The sequence below is a fragment of the Myzus persicae genome, unplaced genomic scaffold, assembly GCF_001856785.1.
Source record: "Myzus persicae strain clone G006 unplaced genomic scaffold, MPER_G0061.0, whole genome shotgun sequence".
Classification (NCBI taxonomy): domain Eukaryota; kingdom Metazoa; phylum Arthropoda; class Insecta; order Hemiptera; family Aphididae; genus Myzus; species Myzus persicae.
The window spans coordinates 863,918-883,514 of record NW_019101886.1 but is presented as its reverse complement, the minus strand read 5'-3'; the positions used below and the strand labels follow the sequence as shown (position 1 = coordinate 883,514).

Genomic DNA, 19,597 nt, shown 5'->3' with positions numbered 1-19,597 from the left:
CGGTCTCGGTTACGCGAGTACGAGACCGGATCCACGCTACGTAGGAATGTGGATTTGGTATTGTGGTGTTACACACGCGTTCGTAGTTAGTAGTTGTGTATTAAAATAAATAAATATTGCAGCTATTTAAATAATAATTATTATTTGGTAATCCGTTGAGAAACAACGCAGCTGGTTGCCCGCGCGGCCATAATATCATCGCGACCAGTTGTTTTCCCGCTCTTATAATATAATCCGTCCGTCAAAGTCCCGAACGTATTATAATAATATATATTTTATACAACATAATACGAAATATATAATTAATTATTGGCACAGTCGTGTTTTATTGCCGCAGTATATACTCACTTACATCCCGCCGGTCGACCCCACGTCGAAACGTCTTCCGGGCTTCGGTCTTAAGGTGTCAAAGTTTCGCGGGTTTTTGTCAGCCACCGCCACCGCCGCCGTCGTTAGAGCAGTCGTGCTCAGCGCAAGCACACGATTCATCATCTTCAAAACTCTCTATATATATTATGTTGTAACGTACGCGTGTACCGCCCGCAACCCTAAGCCAAAGACGGTTCGACTTTCGCGAGCTATACAGTTTAATAAATCAAAACAATATTATATATATATATATATATGTATTGTTATCGTTATAGCCCTTCTCTCGTTCGTCCTGCCTGCCCGCGATCCGCGGTGATCCTGCACCGGGTACACGTTGGAAGGATTTCTTTTCGATACCCAAAACCTGTGCCGGCCGTCGACTCGTCGCAATCGAACGTTTCAATCGTTGTTTTTTTAAATGTTCTTCGTGCCAAGACGTATATAGTATATACGCGCAGTATAACGGTGCCGATCAAGTCGAGGAAAAGTATCCTAACTTCGGACTTAATATAACAGCGCATATATGCCTACAATCTACGTACTCGAGAATATCACAGCGCAGAAATTGCCCTCCTTTAAACCGCGAGTAGGTACTTATAGGTACTACTTATAGTGCATAAATAACTAACATAAATAAATACAACGACATGTGACGACAAGTTTATATATATATATATAGGTACTGTAAATGAGTTTTATTTGGAAATCATAATATTTTCATTAACATTTTTTTGTCATAATATCGTATGGTATAATATTATTATTTACATATTATAATTATTTTAATATTATAAATGATTAGAGTAATATGTATTTGTGTGCCACGCCGCGGTATAGTTTATACACTATTATCGTATAGTCCGCAATTACGAGGTTTATTAAAATAATATCATCGTCTTACACACACACACACACACACACACACACACACACACACACACACACACACACACACTCAAACGGTTCCTATGTGCAATGCCAATAATATAATAATAATAATACGTCTCTGACTTGTGTACACCCTCCCTCAATGCGAAAGGGGTTCAAAGCGCATTCGAATCCAGTGACTACGCGACGTTATTATCATCAAAAGACGACCGGTGGAAGGCGTATCGCACGTGCCGGGCGTCGTCGACGACGAAGGTATAAAATAATCATAATAATAGTCGGCATTTTTGTGCACAACAGCATTGTACGTTTATATTTATTTACTCGTCGGTATTGTGTGTGTGTGCGTGTATGTGTGTGCAACGTAAAAACAGAGTAATGGATTTTCGTTCAAAAAAAAACGTACACAGTATGTAGAATAGTCGGTGGGGTATGTGTATGAAATAATAAAAAGCCAGAATTCGCGTAAAAACCGTGAGTAGGACAGTTTTTTTTAATCAGAGATTAAAAAGAAATCATGAAACACCCGACCTTCGATCCAGCCACTGATTTTGGCCGCACACACCTATTAATTCTACGGCCGTTGCGCGTCATCAAATCGGAAAGTTTTCAACTCGATTAATTACTATCCCTCATACGAGCGTCCGTATTTTCTCAGTTTTCTTCTGCGAAACAATACAATCTAGGAGAAGCCCAATTTAATCATGCCCAGAGGGGAGAGGGAGCTCACTTACAGTTTGATCGCTAAGATGGTTGTCGATAATCGGGCCGCAAAAAAAATTTTACTAGAAAATCTATCTGCGGGTGTTGATAATCAGCATAAAATCTACGAGTATATTAATTTTTCTATTCAAAAAGGATCTAAATATTGCTCAATGATTTTTAATTACCTAGGTAATTAATTTATCGTCGAAACAAATAATATAAAAAGTTGAAAAAACGACTGGGGACCGCCCTCGATGGAACAAAAACGAGTAATATCAGCGATTAGGGTCATCACAAACAGCCAGAAAAATCCTGAACACAATGCATTGACTACAATGCAGTCGGTGTCCATCTGCGCTGCTCGTAGTGCAATACGACGATTCTACTATTTAACTGCATTTCCGGGTTACATACGGCGATCGCATGTCGTTGCATAATTAATACCGAGGACGACAACGATAATAATATATAAACACACACACGCTGGGTCACACATGCATACGCGTATTAATATATAATGTTATTTATTAAATACTTTAAACATGTACGGAGAGACACAGAGTGAGAGAGAGAGAGAGAATACAAACAGATGCACAATGACAGTTGGAGAGAGAACGAGATACAGAGTACTTGGATACAACGTACGTACATATTTTAAATATAAATAAAAACAAGACATTTGGCGTACAGGAGACACAAATCGGGAGCGCGTACAAAAATAGGGGAACGTTTGGCAACCGAATCGGTATTGAACTATCTATGTTACATAATATTATTAATATAATATAGGAACGAAAATAATATTGTTATATTTCGACGGAACGTCACGCGGGTACACCTATTATTTGACACAATGTGTGGGGATATTTTGCGGCAATATCAAACGTTATTTTTATTTTAGCGTAAAAAATAAATAATTTTTCTTTTTTTTAGAATTTTATACGCGGATCGTAACATAATTATATCAATAATGCAATAATAGTAATAATAATAATAATAATAATAATAATAATAGTAATAATCGTTTTAAAAAAATACTTTTTATGGGTAGAACAATATTACATAAATCGCAAATTTTGGCGGAGGACGAGTATGTTTATGGTATCACCCTGTCGACATAAAATAATGAATTCATGTATAAAATAACGGTTTTAAAACAATGTCAAAATGGAAAATACATTTCGGTAGGCCAATGTGTTGGCGTTTACAAGTCGTTATGCACACGTTAACATATTTACACGTCCAAAGAATAGCAACATAAAATATAATAATGACAATAATAATAATAAAAATAATATTACAACAATTTAAAAAAAAAAAATAATAATACGATTTTGATGCAAGTACGCAAAATCTTTTCGGGAAGTACGCTTAGATATAATATAATCATATTTTATTAAATATATAATATTAAAGGTATATAATATATCATATATTTATATATATTTCAAATGAAGACGATTTATAAAATATCGCAGAGGAAACAAATACTGGCACGAAACCAGGATCAAAAATGGGAGGAGGGCCGTTTAGAAGGGAATGCCTATAATATTATATTATACATAGCTACTAATTAATAGGTATAACATAATATGTTAATAGTGTATTATAAAACAAAATAATCGCACAACAGTGAATTAGATTTTATACGATTTTATTGGGCGGGAAGTTATATTACCTCTAGGTCCTATAAAATATGGCCCTCGTCCCTTAGTATCTTCGCCCAAAAGAATTTATTAACTATTATTGTAATGTTTCAGTGTAACGTTATTGGTGTCCTGATGGGGGTATTATACCTTTACAATGAATAAACAATATTACACACGAACAGATCGGTTCAAAACGGAACGGAACATTAATTAATATTTGACACAGGTACCAATTTGGACATCACTTAAACATAAAGTTTGACTCACATTTTTCCCTTGAATTCCGCGTACAAAACAAAATCTACAAATCATTTATATTATCATGATCTCTTCATAAAATACTATACAATCAGTCTCGTTCCACTTGTAAAAAGGGTAAAAGCACGAAAATATTTTCAGTCTCGACGCAATTCAATGAGCTCGACAATTCATTACGTTTTTATTGTCCACGTGGGAGCTGCGCGGTGCGATCCTCTCGGAATTCAGACGTTCGTGGCAGGTCTCGGTTGAGAGCGTTTCATATTGAGTGCCATTCAACACAGCCTCGATCAAAAAATGTCCGAACAAACCAAACGGGCTCTAGTAAATTACGTTTACATACATGTATATATGGTATTATTATTATTTAGTCCTCAGACGCGATTTGAGCGTAAATCGAAAAAATAAATAAATTTATATTAGGCCTTCGCGTTGTCGCATAAAAACTCCGTCCGCAGAATCTATGCACGAGTAGTAACTTTGAATAATTATTTTTGGTGTATATTTTATTATAATACATGAGATCAGGTTCGATTTAGTAAATATTATGATTATTTGTATATAATATTTTCGTGTAAACAATCGGGGACGTAGGAAACTGCACACACGCACACGAATGACAGCACACGTAGAGTTGAAATGACTAAAATACGACGTATTGTAATAATATCATATGGGTAGTATATAATATCGATTAAAAATAATGTTTAAATAAATATATATTATATATCATAAATATTTTTTATAAAAAAGGTTTGAAAAAAGAATGACCATTTATCGAATATTATAAATATTATTAGGTATGTTATTATAAGATATACGGGTAACGTTATCGTGGATATATAAAACGATCACATCAATGGTGGTGACTGCAGGTGACATATTATATTATATTGTAATGATACTACAGGAACGACCGTTGCACCAAAAGTTAAATAATCAATGGATGCGACTGGACAACACATTGATTGTAGCTACCTACTATATTGCATACGGTTAAGGGTGGGTTGACGAGTGGCTGCTAACTAAGAAGGATCACAGGGAACAGTCGATAGAGGGTGGATAGATATCCCTACTTTAACGCAAAAAAAATATCAAATACATTTTATTGACGTTATTTGTTGTCGGCGGTCGTATAATATATGTGTCCATATTTTCGGGAGGTGGAACGTTTAGAGTTTTGCATTCAGAAATCAAAACCGGAAGTCGAACCACCGATTGCGGTAAGTATGTAGGTGGTGGTCGTACGTAGATATAGAAAGATACTACTAAGGGTGGTGTGGTGGAGCCGGTCCATCGTTGGCCTTACCGGCCGCGAGGAAGACAGGTTTTTTGAATATCTGTGGCTTGGCCTTGAGCGGAGGCTTGGTCGACTTGGGCGGAAGTTCGGGCTTGTCTCCACCGCCGTTTGCCAGCTGCGGCACCGCGGGCAATGGTTTGCTGTACTTCTTCAACGTGCACTGGTTCTGCTTGGCGAAACGCTCTGCGGCAGTGCCCATGTCCGGGCTGTCGGGTTCTTGGGTCGTAGCCGGCGCCGAGTCCTGAGGAGCCACCCCGCCGCCGGAAGTCCTGGCTGGAAGGTCCATGACCAGATCAGGGGCGCCACCGGTACCCTTCATGTCGGCGGCGTGTTGCTGGAGCTGATGTCGGACGGCGGGCATCGGCTTCCGGTCGATGGATCCCTGCGAGTCTGCCCGCTTCCGCCATAGCTGGATCTTGTGGTCAAACGAGTCGTCGCCCACGCTCAGGCTTTTGGCGTGTGTTTTGGCCCGCGAACCGTCTTCTTCGCCGCCACTGACGCCGCAACAGTCCGCCGACTTTGACCGGTTGTGGTGTTCGCGGGCCGCAACGGGTGGAGGTGACGACGTCGAGTACTTTTCCGCTCGTTTCCGCCGCCCGTCCGCTATCGGCGGTTGCTGCTTGCAGGGGGCCCTCGGGATGCCATCGTGTAAAGGCGACTGTTCGTCCAACGCCGAGTCCTTTCCCGAGTCCAAGCTGTCGGTGCTGCCCATCTGCAAAACGTCACACGCACACGCCCACACCCACGCCAGTTATTGTTTAAGTCATCAGGACAACGCACAGTTATTATTTTAATAATAATATCAACAATATGGGCAGATCTCGCCGTATCACGATAGATAAAACATAATGCAACTGCTACTACTACTACTACTACTACCACTTCTATATCTATTTATGCTGTACGATAATGATAAATAAAAGCAATAAATTAAGAAAAATATGAAACACTAATGATTGCATTCCATAACAGTGTCATGCCAGCCACCGTCCCATCAGACAGTAAACAATAATAAAAACTACTATTTATGGTGGTGATCAGGTTTATGAAAATGTACTTAAAATTCCAAATATGGCTCAACAAAATGGGTAGAAAACGATTTTATGTTATACGTCAGTAAGATTGTTTTCATAATAAAAAAATGAACAAATAATAACGAGAAGCGTAAGTCAAAAACGACTAAAAATCGATGATGTTTTACAATACACGTTATTATAATTTATAACAGGTATAAAACAATATTTTAAGCTAAATGGAAATAAGAAAATTATTATTTGTATACAAAAAAATAACCAGTTTATGCAACTGTACTGAAAACATTATACTCAACTCTCGTACGGAATGTGTACATAGCAGCACAAACAGTATTGCTACGCTTTAAATAAAAAATAACTCGAACAATAATAGATGAAAGCCCAACGTTCTTCTCAGAGGGTTAGATGAAAAAATAAATAGTATTTTAAATTAAAAATCATATTATAGTAACAACGCGTAGTGGATTAGGTCACATTAATTATTTTATTTTAGTGTGTACATACATAAAATGTAGGCAAACTTATCTATATATCTAAAAAAAAGCAAAACATGCAATACGAAATAGGATATTGAAATATGCTATTTGAACATTTAACTAAAAAAGCCATTTCTCACAACTTAAAACGATCCAAAATATCGATACAAATACATCAAAGCCCTGAATGTATAATAATGATTAATCATAAACTGTATCATGTCAGTTTTCTAAAATCTATATTTACAAATTAGGTATTTTGAATTATTTATAAACAATTTTAAAAGATTTCAATTTTTTTTTTCCGTATTAAAAATAATTTTTAAACATGATATGTTATATTATAAGTGTAAATGTGTAACGCAAGAGTTAATAAATTATGTACATAAAATATTGATTAGAACAAAAGTTTTTTCATTTAACTCGGAAACTATTCGTTCAAATTTTGATTGAAATACGTCAACATTTCTCAAAAATCATCTGTTCATTAATTTAAAGTAAAAAAGGTGGTTCTCGTTCGAAAAAAAATACACAGGCTTTGGTGTTAACACAGGACATTTCTAAATATTCCTGAAATGATACGAACTTCTCAAGTATTTTTAAATATGGTCTTTAAGTACATATTCAAAAATTCCAAGAAAACAGATTTCGAATAGGTATGCTTGGTTAATCGCCCCATATAATAATATTAGATATATTCCAGAAGTAGCTAGACCATACGTGTTCTATGTAAAAACTGAATGGCAACATGAATTAAAGTATCAGCACTCTGCGAAATGCATTCGTCCTGGGAGGATACGTCATACTGTTATATGAGCTCAATAAAGGTACAAAGGCGACCGACAATATTATATACAGGCACACCGACAGATCGCATCGGTTTGCAGACAATAATCTGCAGCCTCACAAAAGCAAGCCGATATCTCGTGCGACTATCGTGTATAATAATATAGTTACGGTCGTCTTGCGAGGGATTATGATATTAATAAACACATTTTGTCAAACGTATCGGCGGCAGTCCTGGAACCGAGTAGCTCGCCTATACACACATTGTATTATTTTATTTCATTATTCGTGGGTAGTGATTAAACGACGCATTGTTGCGGCCATCCTGACGTTAATCTGTTGGCTCCGTGACGCGCGATGACGGCGATAGAAACCTTGTAAATCATTTCCGGGAGTTAAGATCGACTGTGTGGCGGCGGCGACGTGGTAACAATATAACGGTAATCAGTTATTACTTCACGTTGTCGTCGAGTGGTTGCAGCCTGCGGTTTTACAGAGATTATAGTATTCCTGCAGCAGCTCTATAAAAAAAATAATATGCTCACCACAGAATAGCGCGATGCAACTGAAATTGCAGTCTCGAGGGGTGTAGATGTGTTTCAAAGAATATAATATCCATTTTTAAAAAAGTTTAAGCGCAAAACGCGTCTCGTTTTAAAAGTCGCTGCGAAACGACGAATCTCCCAGCAGTGTATGATTATATTATGTTTCGAGGTTTTCTACAACACATTAAGAACTCTTCTAAACTCATCTTAAGTGCAAGCCTATATAATATGATGAGGGAATAGGAAAATAACACAAACATAAATACTATTATGAGTAATATAATATTAATAGTTGTTTCTGTATCGATAATGATCCTGGTGCGATTCCTGTTGCCGGTATTCGGCAATCGACGTTAACGAAATTGTGCACTATACGGTTGCAGATCTCTTTTTGACTAGACAAACATTTAGAACGACCGTCGTAGTTAATGAATAGCATACGATGACGGTTTTAATATGCAGAAGGTAAATGACAAGGTGCAGTATCGTGGAATAATCCTAATTAGGTACAGTGTTGCAGTGCGTTCGATCCTAGTCTACATATAGTTTAGACGTCGTCCTGGCTGCAGCTGCAAATTGACAGGATGACACTGCCCCCGGCACTAGTCGTCACGACCTCCTGTATATTATTTACCGTGTGTTCCGAATGTTTCAGATCCTCGAGGGACCTCGCGACGAAAGAAACTTTTGACAACATGATGCATAAATCATCGGGAAGGTTTGCAAACAGTTATTGTTTCTATTACAGCTATATTATGCTACTAATGTTTGTATAACGTGTAGGCACATACACATTGCACATCCACTAAGTACCTATGTCACCCCCGTTTTTTCCCACAACAGTAATGAGGTTATTCAAAATCTGATTCTCAGAATATGATTGTGTTCACACGAAGAGACCATATTTTCAAAGATAAAAATAGAGAATTTTTTTTTTTGAAATGTTTAGTATCTAAAAAAATCTAAACAGAAACGTATGAATTATTTTTAAATTAGTGTAGATCCTAAGGATAATATTATATTAGGTACATGCAGGGCTGGATTAAAGGGAGCAGGCACAGCCTGTTGAGGGTAAACAATTTTAATTTGTATACTATTTTAAATCAATGATAATTGGAATATTATTTAGTATATAATAATTATTATAATAATAAATAATAACAATAACATTCGTATCGAATAAGGAAATCAATAATAATTTATACTATACATTCAGAAATAATGTTATTATAGGTACTAATTATTTTTTCATCTTTTACAGTAGAATATTTAACTACCTAGACTTAATATTACATCAATTTTATATTTTATTTAAAACGATGATTATAGGACTATTTTAATTATCTTTAGTAAATATAAACATTTTAATAACTCAGAAACCGATTTTCACAATTATTTTGATTTAGATAGGTACTTGACATTTTTCAAAAAATTCAACTCCTTAACAAATAATATTTTTAAAAAATTGGTTCTCATTTGAAAAAATAATTATAAAAATCACAAGAATCCTTAAATCGTGTAAAAATCTAATCATTTGAAAACTCCAAAAATCAGATTTTTAAAAAAATTCATTATTTATATGTGGGTGGGCATACTTAGTGAATCAATCTGTATATATTATAAATATTTGTTCACTGTAGACGGCAGGTTCACCAAAAACGTGTTGTATGCTATATAGACGACGTTTCGGCAGAGCAACCATAACATAATTGTTTAATTGTTCTTCATTCGTGCGTTTTTGTTAAATTGTACCTATGGTACAAGTACCAGTGATTTTTCTTCGCTATACCTACGCCGAATTTACATGACTGGCTCTTGCGAGAGTGATCAACAAGTCGTTTCGGAAATATTTCAACCATACTATTACGATTCACCCTGCAGCAGCGGAAACTCTAGTATTTCGGACCATTTTTACTTCTCCGCTACGATCAAAAGACGTCTATATAATAGTACGTAGGGTCGTTTCTTCTTAATATTATTATCATTTTTTTTTTTAACAACTCGCTGCACTGCACGTCACTTCGTGCAGTTTGCATTTATCGCGGTGAACAGCACGGTTACTACACACGTCTTTCGTCATCATAATATAAGGTATTATACTCGCGCGAAAGTAAATGTATCGAACACGATTTTTACCGAACGATCGAATCACGCTGATCACGATTAATCCCGAGTAGGCACGTCATAAATCGAGATTGCGGTTGGATCGTTATTGTTGACGGTACGGTCCGAACGATATTTAGCGGTCAACGTTCGACGCGATAGGTATTACTCATCTCTGCAGGCAAAATGCGTTTTATACCGTTTGCACTAGGATGCACTTTAGTAGTTCATTTATCGTGCATGTAACACGGCACACGAAGTCATCACCTTGAGTCTGAGTCTGCATATTATTGTTCATGCAAAATGCAACCGCCGACCAAAAGCACAAGCACTATATTATTATTATAATAATCATCATCATGGTGAATAATAAGATACCGACAGATTTATTATAAAATACAGACATATCGTTTAATAATAATAATAATAAAAAATCTGTTTACAAAATATAATATAATTGTATATATATATATATTATACCACCTATAATCTATATATATTTTACGTATAATTTTACATGCGGTTTACAAAATAATATGCGCAAAACAATGATAATAAAAAAATATATTTAGATGTGAACCTAAAAAGTCCACAAAACATTAACATGTTGGAACATGACTTACTCCTGTGACTATGGTACTGAGATAATATTCTACGATTCAATTACATCTATATATTGTAATTAACTATATAACACTATTGAAATCATATTTAATTGTATATTAAATATAAAAAAAAATCTATTGGTAAAAATAAATTAAAACTATTAGGTAATAATAAATAATAATAAAAATAAAAATAATAATAATACAGTATAATAATTGCGTTGGTATAAGTGTGTCATTCGGATAAATAGTATAATATAATGTACACAAGTATCTATTTTGGAGTTAAAACGAATTACGCAGTGGGCTTCTTTGATTTTTGGATTCTAAAAGCGGACTAGCAAGAGTGAGCGAGAAGCCTCACAGAAAATGCAAAGCTCGTGAGCAGGCGTCGGGTGAAAATAGTATGAGAACAAGTAATCAAATCGCAAAAATAAAGTTTGAAAACAGATTTCATCATGCTTAAAAAAAAAAATCAACGCTAAACAGTACAACAGTAAGTATGCTGTATAGGTGATAAAAAATAATAACAACGTTCCCGGCTGGGATTTTTCGTAGTAAAAACACTCAAACGCACACGCAAGACACTCGTAGTGATTTGTATAGATTTATTGGTACCTCTACGAGTAAACAAAACAAAACATCTACGTATACAATATATTATTATCGTCGTTACACACACAAGTATGGGTACATAAAATTAAAATTAAATTTATATGTACGGTATGCACACGAAGTCTACGATAATATCATATATTATATATAATAATTATTAACTACACGAAAAAAATACAAAGGATGCAGAAGAAGAGATTTTCGAAAAAAAAGTAATTTACGATTAAAAAAAAAAATTATAAAAATTATAATTAAATTTAAAAGAAAAAACCTTTTCAAGCTACGATATCTCTACGAGTGGGTAGAGTAAGAATTTTCAAAAAAAAAAAAAACGGCAGAACAAAACGTAAAATGCATTCGACTCAGACGGTGGTCTCAAGTACCTCGTGAGTGGGCGCATCGGCCAGAGCCCGGCGGTGCGGGGAAGACGACGCCGAGTTCCTTCCGGCCGTTGTTCCGGAGCCTGCCGAGTTCGGTGGCCACGGCACGTCGGCCAGCGGTGGCGAAGAATAACCGGAAGCAGCTGATTCGGACAGCACCGAATCGTTGGAACTGGATGTCCGCCGTCTGGTCGAATCGTCCGAGGACGTGATGGACTTGGCGCAGGGTTCGGCCGCAGGTTTCTCGCGTTCTTCGTCCCTGTGTGCAAACAAACGGCCACAAGTTTAGGTAAGTACGACGAGAATTTCGTATGGCCAACCCATGTTGTAGACTGAGTATAGTACAAGCATAAAGGTTTTTCTATTTTTATTTCAAATATTATACATGTTTTTATTTTACTCGAGGTTAGGGTAGCTTATAGCTGAGAGTGTTCAATAATTTTAGAGGGGTGGGGGTTATATTTAAAAATACTTGAACACATAATACAATAATCACACCCTGATGCGCTTGCAAAACTCATTTGATCTTAAACACCATGCAAAACATAAGTGTGATTTATTTTGGACATCCTGTATCACACACATACAAATACATATTATGTACTATATTTGTGTATCAGTTATATTATTAGCATTTGTGAATTATTTCTTTAAAGCGATAAAAAAGATAAGTAGATGAAAGTTTTATTAATCAAAGATTCTTTTTAATGGTTCTTATTTTTATTCGCCCTCCAAGTGAATTTTAAAAGAAGGTTACTTTATATTTATTATTTATAAAGTAGTGCCCAGTGGTCACTTATTATGTTTGAGGAGCTGCACATTTTTCTATTTCTATGCTTTGTGGAGGCTTTGTCCTCTCGATTCCTCCCCCAAATTTCCAACTATGTGATAGTTGAAATAAAATAAAATAATAATCGTGTCTGAAATGTGCCACGATATACAAAATGGGGAAACTAAAATTATAAATCTGTCTCTGAAAAATATTATGTGGGTAGGTACCTCCCCCCCTCATTTGTTTGTCAAAGAATATACTGACGAGTGATAATTTTTTAAGGTTAGATTCGTTAAAATAATGTACATCGTTCGAAACTCGAATTAATTTTTCAGTTGAATTAAATACATATACATAAGACATCGGTTTAGAATTTTAAAAATATGTTAACGGATTGAGTACAGTATTTATATAATTTTTTACCAATCGCAATATAAAATAAAGTTATTGGTTTACTGGAATATATTTGTTTTATTTAACAGGGATGTAATGAATACAAATCATCATATTATTCACTAACAGAAGTTATTATTTGACTTATATTATAACCATGACGGGATAAAAATAATGTAACTATGCACAGAATAGTTTACAACTCTGAACAGTTATTTTTTCATAATCCTTTTTTTCACATAATTATATTGCCATGATTGTTGAATTATCACGTTTACCTGATCTTAAGAAGTATATATTTGTCCGGTATAAGACCTTCTCGACCGTTGACACAACCACGCCACCAATCTCCAGAAACTTGAGTATGAAGAGCAATAGTTTCACCCTTCTTGAAACTTAATTCCCGTTCTGATCGAGCAACAAAATCATGCTGTGCTATAGCCTCGAGACTTTCACATTCTAAAATAAAAACATAAATATTTTGAGTAATACAGTACCTATAGCAATAATATATAATAAATATTATGATGTAAGCAATGCAATATATTATAATAAATTAATCAAAGGTCTTTTCTGAAAAAACCCATTGTATAGAAGATCAAACACCTTACTCATTTTTGGTTTCATTTTGACAAAATAAAAAATTACGACATTATTATAATATAAATATATTTTTTTTGATCAAAGTAGATACTTTTGATATAAGAGTTTGCCAGATATAGTTTTATGAATGACACATGTATCTGTACACAAAATTTACATTTGCTAATTTGTGTTTGATGTTTTTTTTTTTAATAGCTCTTTGAACAACAATTATTATAGCTCAAAATGTTTAATATATATATGTGTGTACTATAATTGTATAGTATTAGTTCTGGAGAGGAGCGTGTGTGACTGATACACGATTATCTTAGATCTTGAGTTCGCCCAATCAACTCAAAAATTGAGGTAACCACTTTAATTATTTAAAAACAAAATTCGACTTAGGTTTAATATGGCATTTGAGTTTACTGTTGTGATCATCGATGCGACAAAGACGGATGTGTGTGATTGGCTTATAGCGATTTCGATTAGGTTCGGTCGGTTCGACGTGTTCGAAAACTTTTGAATAATCCTTTTAATGATCACAATTTCGTTATAATATTTACATCTTACAAGTTGTGGGGGATTCGTCACAAAAACTCAACTATTAATTTAGAAAATCGTAACCAAGTTTTAGTAGGTACAGAGAATTAATACAAAATATACACTTAACACTTAACGTCGATGTACACATACCTTATTTTAATTGTATTTAAATAGTATTGAATTAAAATTACACATTTATACTAAAATAAGCATAGCAAGTATGAAAAAAAATACAAACAGGTTATATAAACCTGGATTTTGGGCACTGATTCGCTTCGGCTACCTAGTCGAAAGCAAGATACATTCTATCATATAATTCATTGAATCATGAAAACAAAGCCAAATAGCTACCGCAGTTGGTAAAAAATGTTGAATCGAAATATTTTAATAATTATAGTTTTCATAGACATGTCTAAAAATTGAAAGCCCTCACAAACATAAACACAATGATTATAACAGAATAGATAATAATATAGAGTAAAAATGTGCATGCGAAATTTAAAAAAAAACTATAATGTTATGATCGAGAATATTCGTTTTATAAAAAAAAAAATCATGGTAACTGCCAAACTAAATACCCTAACCAAGGGTACCAATACCCCTGTGTTATGATTTTTACAGTAGTTCAAACTATATTATATTATGGTTCATTATATCCTAAAAAATAGAACAATATAGGACCTTTTAATAACATTTTAGGTGTTTGGGTTTGGCAACTAAATTAAAAATTGTACAATAAAAAAATTCTAAGAAGAAAAATTATAAACTATTTAACATTTTAATCGTTAAAAAAACAATTGTAAGTTGAATACATTTTTGGTTCTGTTAAAAATATAAAATAAACGTTCAATTGATGAAGTATAGTAGAACTGTCAACTGCAGATTATAATACTTATCATTATATTATTCTAAAATAATATTTAAAAAAAAAACTGTACAAAAAATGAAGAACACATGATAATATTTAAATGTCTTGTTTCGTCAGTATAATTACTTAGAATAACGATAGCCATAATCATTTATTAGCCATAAACACGAAAAAGGTTTTATAATATCTATTACAATGTATATTTCAAGTGATTACCGAGTACCAACGTGATTTGAATGACTTGTCTTACTAACGATGTTACCCAATTAAATTTATAATGTAATACCACCACAAGTCGTGACTCATATTTTTAAATCATTTACGTCAAGTCCAACACCAAATCGCTATGCTTCGTTAGTTTTAGTATTTTATAGAATGTTATTTGATCTCATTATACTCGGTTTCGCTCCGTTGGAATCAATAAGACACGTTTTTGTTGTGCTTTGATTTTTTTTTTCAATTGTTTCTTTCGACTAACAATGAGTTTTGTACCTAAACCACTACGTACCGTCTTCTGATGGGTAAACCTCAGAGTCGATGTCCTCTTGGGCATGGTCAGAAGGTGAATCGCCCACGTCCACGTCATCGGGCTCGCGGGATATGTACTTTTCGTACACAAGCCCGCCGATATCCGACGGCGACGGGAATATGTCTTCGTGGAATAGAATTATATTTTTTATGAGATCGTTGACCAGGTTCTGGTACTGAACTTGGTCTTTTTCTTCGGGTACCGGCACTAATGTCGGACCAAAACAAATGGCCAGATTGTAAACATCCATCATGTTTTCGTCGCTGAACTCGGACAAACTGAAATAATACGCAAAATAAGTTTAATAAATATGTTGTACCACCTGCAGTAAACACTGCATACATTTATAATAGTCATTATATTACAATTTATTGTATATACTCGAATAGACTTACTGGTTTAGGAACGCAAATAAATATCTCAACATGACAACCACTTGATTTGGAAAGCTTTGAACGAGTTCTTTAATCTTCAACACAAATTTATGACGTGATTCGAGTTCTATAAAATAATAAAACCTTTGAATAAATACAAACTTGAACACTGAACAATAAGTAGGCATATGCCAAAACAACTAAATACAATTATTTTTGAAGATATAATATTTTTCATACAAAATATTATAATTATATTATAAGAACAGAAAAATATTCGTTAAAACATGTTATTCAATCAATATCAATACCTACACATCCCACCTACAATTTAGTAAAATTGAGTGATCCGTTAATCACATTTCTCCTACGCATATTAAGTTAAATAAATTGAAAAATTATTCAATTTTAAAAGTAGTTAATCTGATGAATCAAGCTTTCATTTATTTCTTACCATAAATATATGATCGTTTCAAAAAAATAGAAAATGACCAGTTACATTTATGGAAACGGCATATTGAAAACTATGTCAAATCATATATATAAATATATTTTTTTCAAATCATAAAAACTTAGGCTATAATTTGTATACTCAAAAAAAAGCTTACGTGCAAGTTCCATAAATTGGTCGAAATAAATAATTGGGAACAGAGGTTCTCGGAGTTCACGTAAATACAATTTCAACACTCCAGCCACGGAATTTATGTCTGAGGCGTCTGTCATATCAGCAAGCGGGTCTTCACCCCTCTCGAACGCGTCTTTGAAATTGTTGATTTCTACTTGCGAGCCGGACACTCTAAAAATTCCTTGATGGTGAAGACCTGAGGGGAAAATTTTGGATTAGTAACGAAAACCATGGAAAATCTAATAGCAAAATATCTTACCGTATAAGTTTATCACTCGAATACAGCTCTTAATTACCAACGGTATCTCTTGATTCGTTGCATCCAAATATTCTTCCAGGGACCCGCCAAACAGTTTTGGTTGACCGTTCATCTGTAGCCTGCCTATCCTTTTCCTTCGGACAATCGGTTTGTGCAGCGGTCGCTGAGGCGTCAGTTTAGCGGGCGTCAGATCGACGTTGCCATTTTGGGGACGCTTGCAACATATGGACGTTAACGTTTCGTTTATGTGCTGCTGTTTGGCATCTAGACGTACGATTCGACTCGTTCTCATGAGATAATCACGTAGTTTCTACAACAAAGAACAAAGAGGAAATATAAAAAAAAAAACATTCCGCATGTGTGCAGCATTAAAAATAAATGTAATAAATAATTATTATTTAAATATGTGTCGATGGAAAATAAAATATAGTACACATACGAGTAGTGCATTGTATTTTATAATAAGCATGTATATTGCCTAATTATTTATTTTAGACTTATTATACTATTTGAGTGAAATCCGAAATATTCGAATACGTGTTCAGCGACAATATACTAACGGTTAGATAAAATTCTTCAGTCTCGTGTTTGTCTGCTCGCAACTTAATACTAATGGTTTCCGGTGGTTTGCTCGTCGGAATTGCCTTTTCGCCGAAATAATTGCTACAATCGTAGTCGTTGGCAGTGAGCATCTCCAAAAGAGTTTTTTCAGCGGTAGCCAGTGTTTTCCACACCTCATCGGACTCCGTGTGCAGGCTCGTAACTCTTTGATTCAGCTGCTCCAACCTCGTCTCCATATCAGCACACAGCAATTTTTGCAATTCTGGTTCCGCGTACTAAACAAGTAACAATAAATAGGTATGCTGTAAGTAGAATATTAGTAAAATTATATCACACAATAATCACCTCATCTTTTTGTCCTTGAAATTCAAATTTCTTAGGTATCATAAACGCGGTATGGTTAAATTCTAAAAATCGTTGTTTGTCCACACCGGAGTCCATAGCCGTGACAATTAAATTAGTAGCGTCTAGGCCAGCTTGCATGGAATGAATACGGCCTTCTTCCGCCGATGTTTGCATCTTTAAAGCTTTGGTCACGCAGTGGTGAAATCCAAAATCCATGCAGTCCATTAGATCGGATAAATCATCGACAAAGTATTTGTGCACTGTGCTGTTGGTTGCTTCCAGACACAGAATGTACTCGTTGCGAGCTTTCAATGCTTTCAGTTTGGCATCGAAGTATTTGTTCTTTCTCTAAAATATGAACGATTAGTAAGCTCGACGTTTAAAATACAAATAAATAACAAATTATTACTTTTTGAACTTCTTTCCCGATAAGTTTAACTTTTTTTGACTTATCGAGTTTTTCTTTAGGAACTGCCTGTTCGATTTTCAGTCTTTGATTTTCAGCCACTTTAAGCTTCGCTTCTGCCTGTTTGGCTTCCGTCTGATACGACTGATACGTTTTCATGGTGGTATGCAGTTCGTGAAGAACCCGTAATATTTCCTCGTGGATTTCGTAACAAATCTCCCGACACTATTAATTCAAGCAACACAAAATTAGTTAAGTTGACGATCTAGCAGACATATATTCAATTGATTTTCTATACTAACTCTTTTATATATCCTTTGCACATCTTCAGTGACCTGAGACAATCTGCTGACTAGATGAGTGGAATAAAGCTCACTGAGCGCTCCGTGATCTTTACTGAGATTTTTTGTTTGCAACACCAGTTGCTGCCAACACGAGTAGCTGGTAAATAACGACCACTGCTCTCTCCTAAGTACACACAAGGTTAACGATATCATACATGCAAGTGTATTCAATACAAATATGAAACAAACTAATTTGCATTCCTTCCTGCTAACGTGAAAACACAGGATACACACACACCTAAGGTAATGTGTTTTGTTTTTATTGACGTTTGTAGTTAGTAATACTAATTCCAAAATATATGATAATTTTTAAACACACTTACTCTGTTTTGTATATTTTACATTAGGTACACGTATTAAATTATTTTCTACGTTCAAGTTATAATATTCAATGAGGTGAGAGGGCGTGAACGGTTGAACGCAAAAAGCGGCAAGTGAAATTTCACAATTATAAATATTTATATTTATATTTTTAATTTTTAATTTATAACATCGTGAGAAATTTTACTATAATAGCGAGTATAATAGTAGGTATAATGTTACATTATGTATATTGCACAATATTTACATTTTTACCTATTATAGTTAACAATTTATAGTTTGTAAAAAAATACATTCCATGTTTTTAAGTACTTGAATAAAATGATTTAAATGTATTCTTGTATGGTTATCGAATACTTTTTTTAAAACTTTTACTATACAATTTTTTAGCTGTATTTAATTTTTAAATTCAATTTATCGGTTAATTAATTAATTTTTTTTTTTACTAACTTCATAAATCGTGGCTTTAAATAATATGTGATTATGTTTAATTTTGAAATGGTGAAATGTTTTTATAGGTGTAGGTGACAAGACGTGTAGAATTGTATTATAAAAAAAAAATATTAAGATTAAGGTTTTTTTGAACCAGAATAGGTATATTTGAATACTTGTAAAATTTATTTATGTAATATTTTAAATAAATGTTAGCAAAAAGAAATTAAAAATAAGTATGTTATCAGGATAATATAAATATACGTGGATTATAAACCAGTTTATGTGGCATGAAACTTTAATAGGTAATATTATTATATTATTTGTATTTATGCACTCACTTTTGTTTTTGTTCTTTGTGGCGGAGTTGTAAACTTTTAGCCAACTTATCCAGGCTTTTGCTGTAGTCCATTTCTACCTCGGCCCGCTTTCTGAAGTAATCTTGAAGCTCGGATACTAAGGATACTTGTGCTTCGACTCGACTGTCCAGACATCGTAGATGTTCGTTAAGCTGGAGGCGGATATCT

The 19,597-nt window shown here is 34.3% G+C and overlaps 1 protein-coding gene across 3 annotated transcripts in view; it reads right to left on the bottom strand.

The window, feature by feature from the left end:
- Nucleotides 1-1,658: 1,658 nt before the first annotated feature.
- The window catches only part of LOC111030664 (SLIT-ROBO Rho GTPase-activating protein 1-like), a 47,687-nt gene continuing 29,748 nt past the window's right edge, over nucleotides 1,659-19,597 (bottom strand). For all 3 annotated transcript variants that reach the window (XM_022310287.1, XM_022310288.1, XM_022310289.1), the window contains exons 2-13: nucleotides 19,412-19,595; nucleotides 18,276-18,441; nucleotides 17,977-18,198; nucleotides 17,568-17,915; nucleotides 17,222-17,497; nucleotides 16,662-16,971; nucleotides 16,386-16,598; nucleotides 15,799-15,904; nucleotides 15,383-15,681; nucleotides 13,157-13,337; nucleotides 11,717-11,972; nucleotides 1,659-5,881 (exon numbers count right to left, since the gene is read on the bottom strand). In XM_022310287.1, the coding sequence (XP_022165979.1) occupies nucleotides 5,138-5,881; nucleotides 11,717-11,972; nucleotides 13,157-13,337; nucleotides 15,383-15,681; nucleotides 15,799-15,904; nucleotides 16,386-16,598; nucleotides 16,662-16,971; nucleotides 17,222-17,497; nucleotides 17,568-17,915; nucleotides 17,977-18,198; nucleotides 18,276-18,441; nucleotides 19,412-19,595 (3,305 nt within the window). In that variant the 3' untranslated portion in view covers nucleotides 1,659-5,137. The remainder of the gene's footprint in view (nucleotides 5,882-11,716; nucleotides 11,973-13,156; nucleotides 13,338-15,382; nucleotides 15,682-15,798; nucleotides 15,905-16,385; nucleotides 16,599-16,661; nucleotides 16,972-17,221; nucleotides 17,498-17,567; nucleotides 17,916-17,976; nucleotides 18,199-18,275; nucleotides 18,442-19,411; nucleotides 19,596-19,597) is intronic.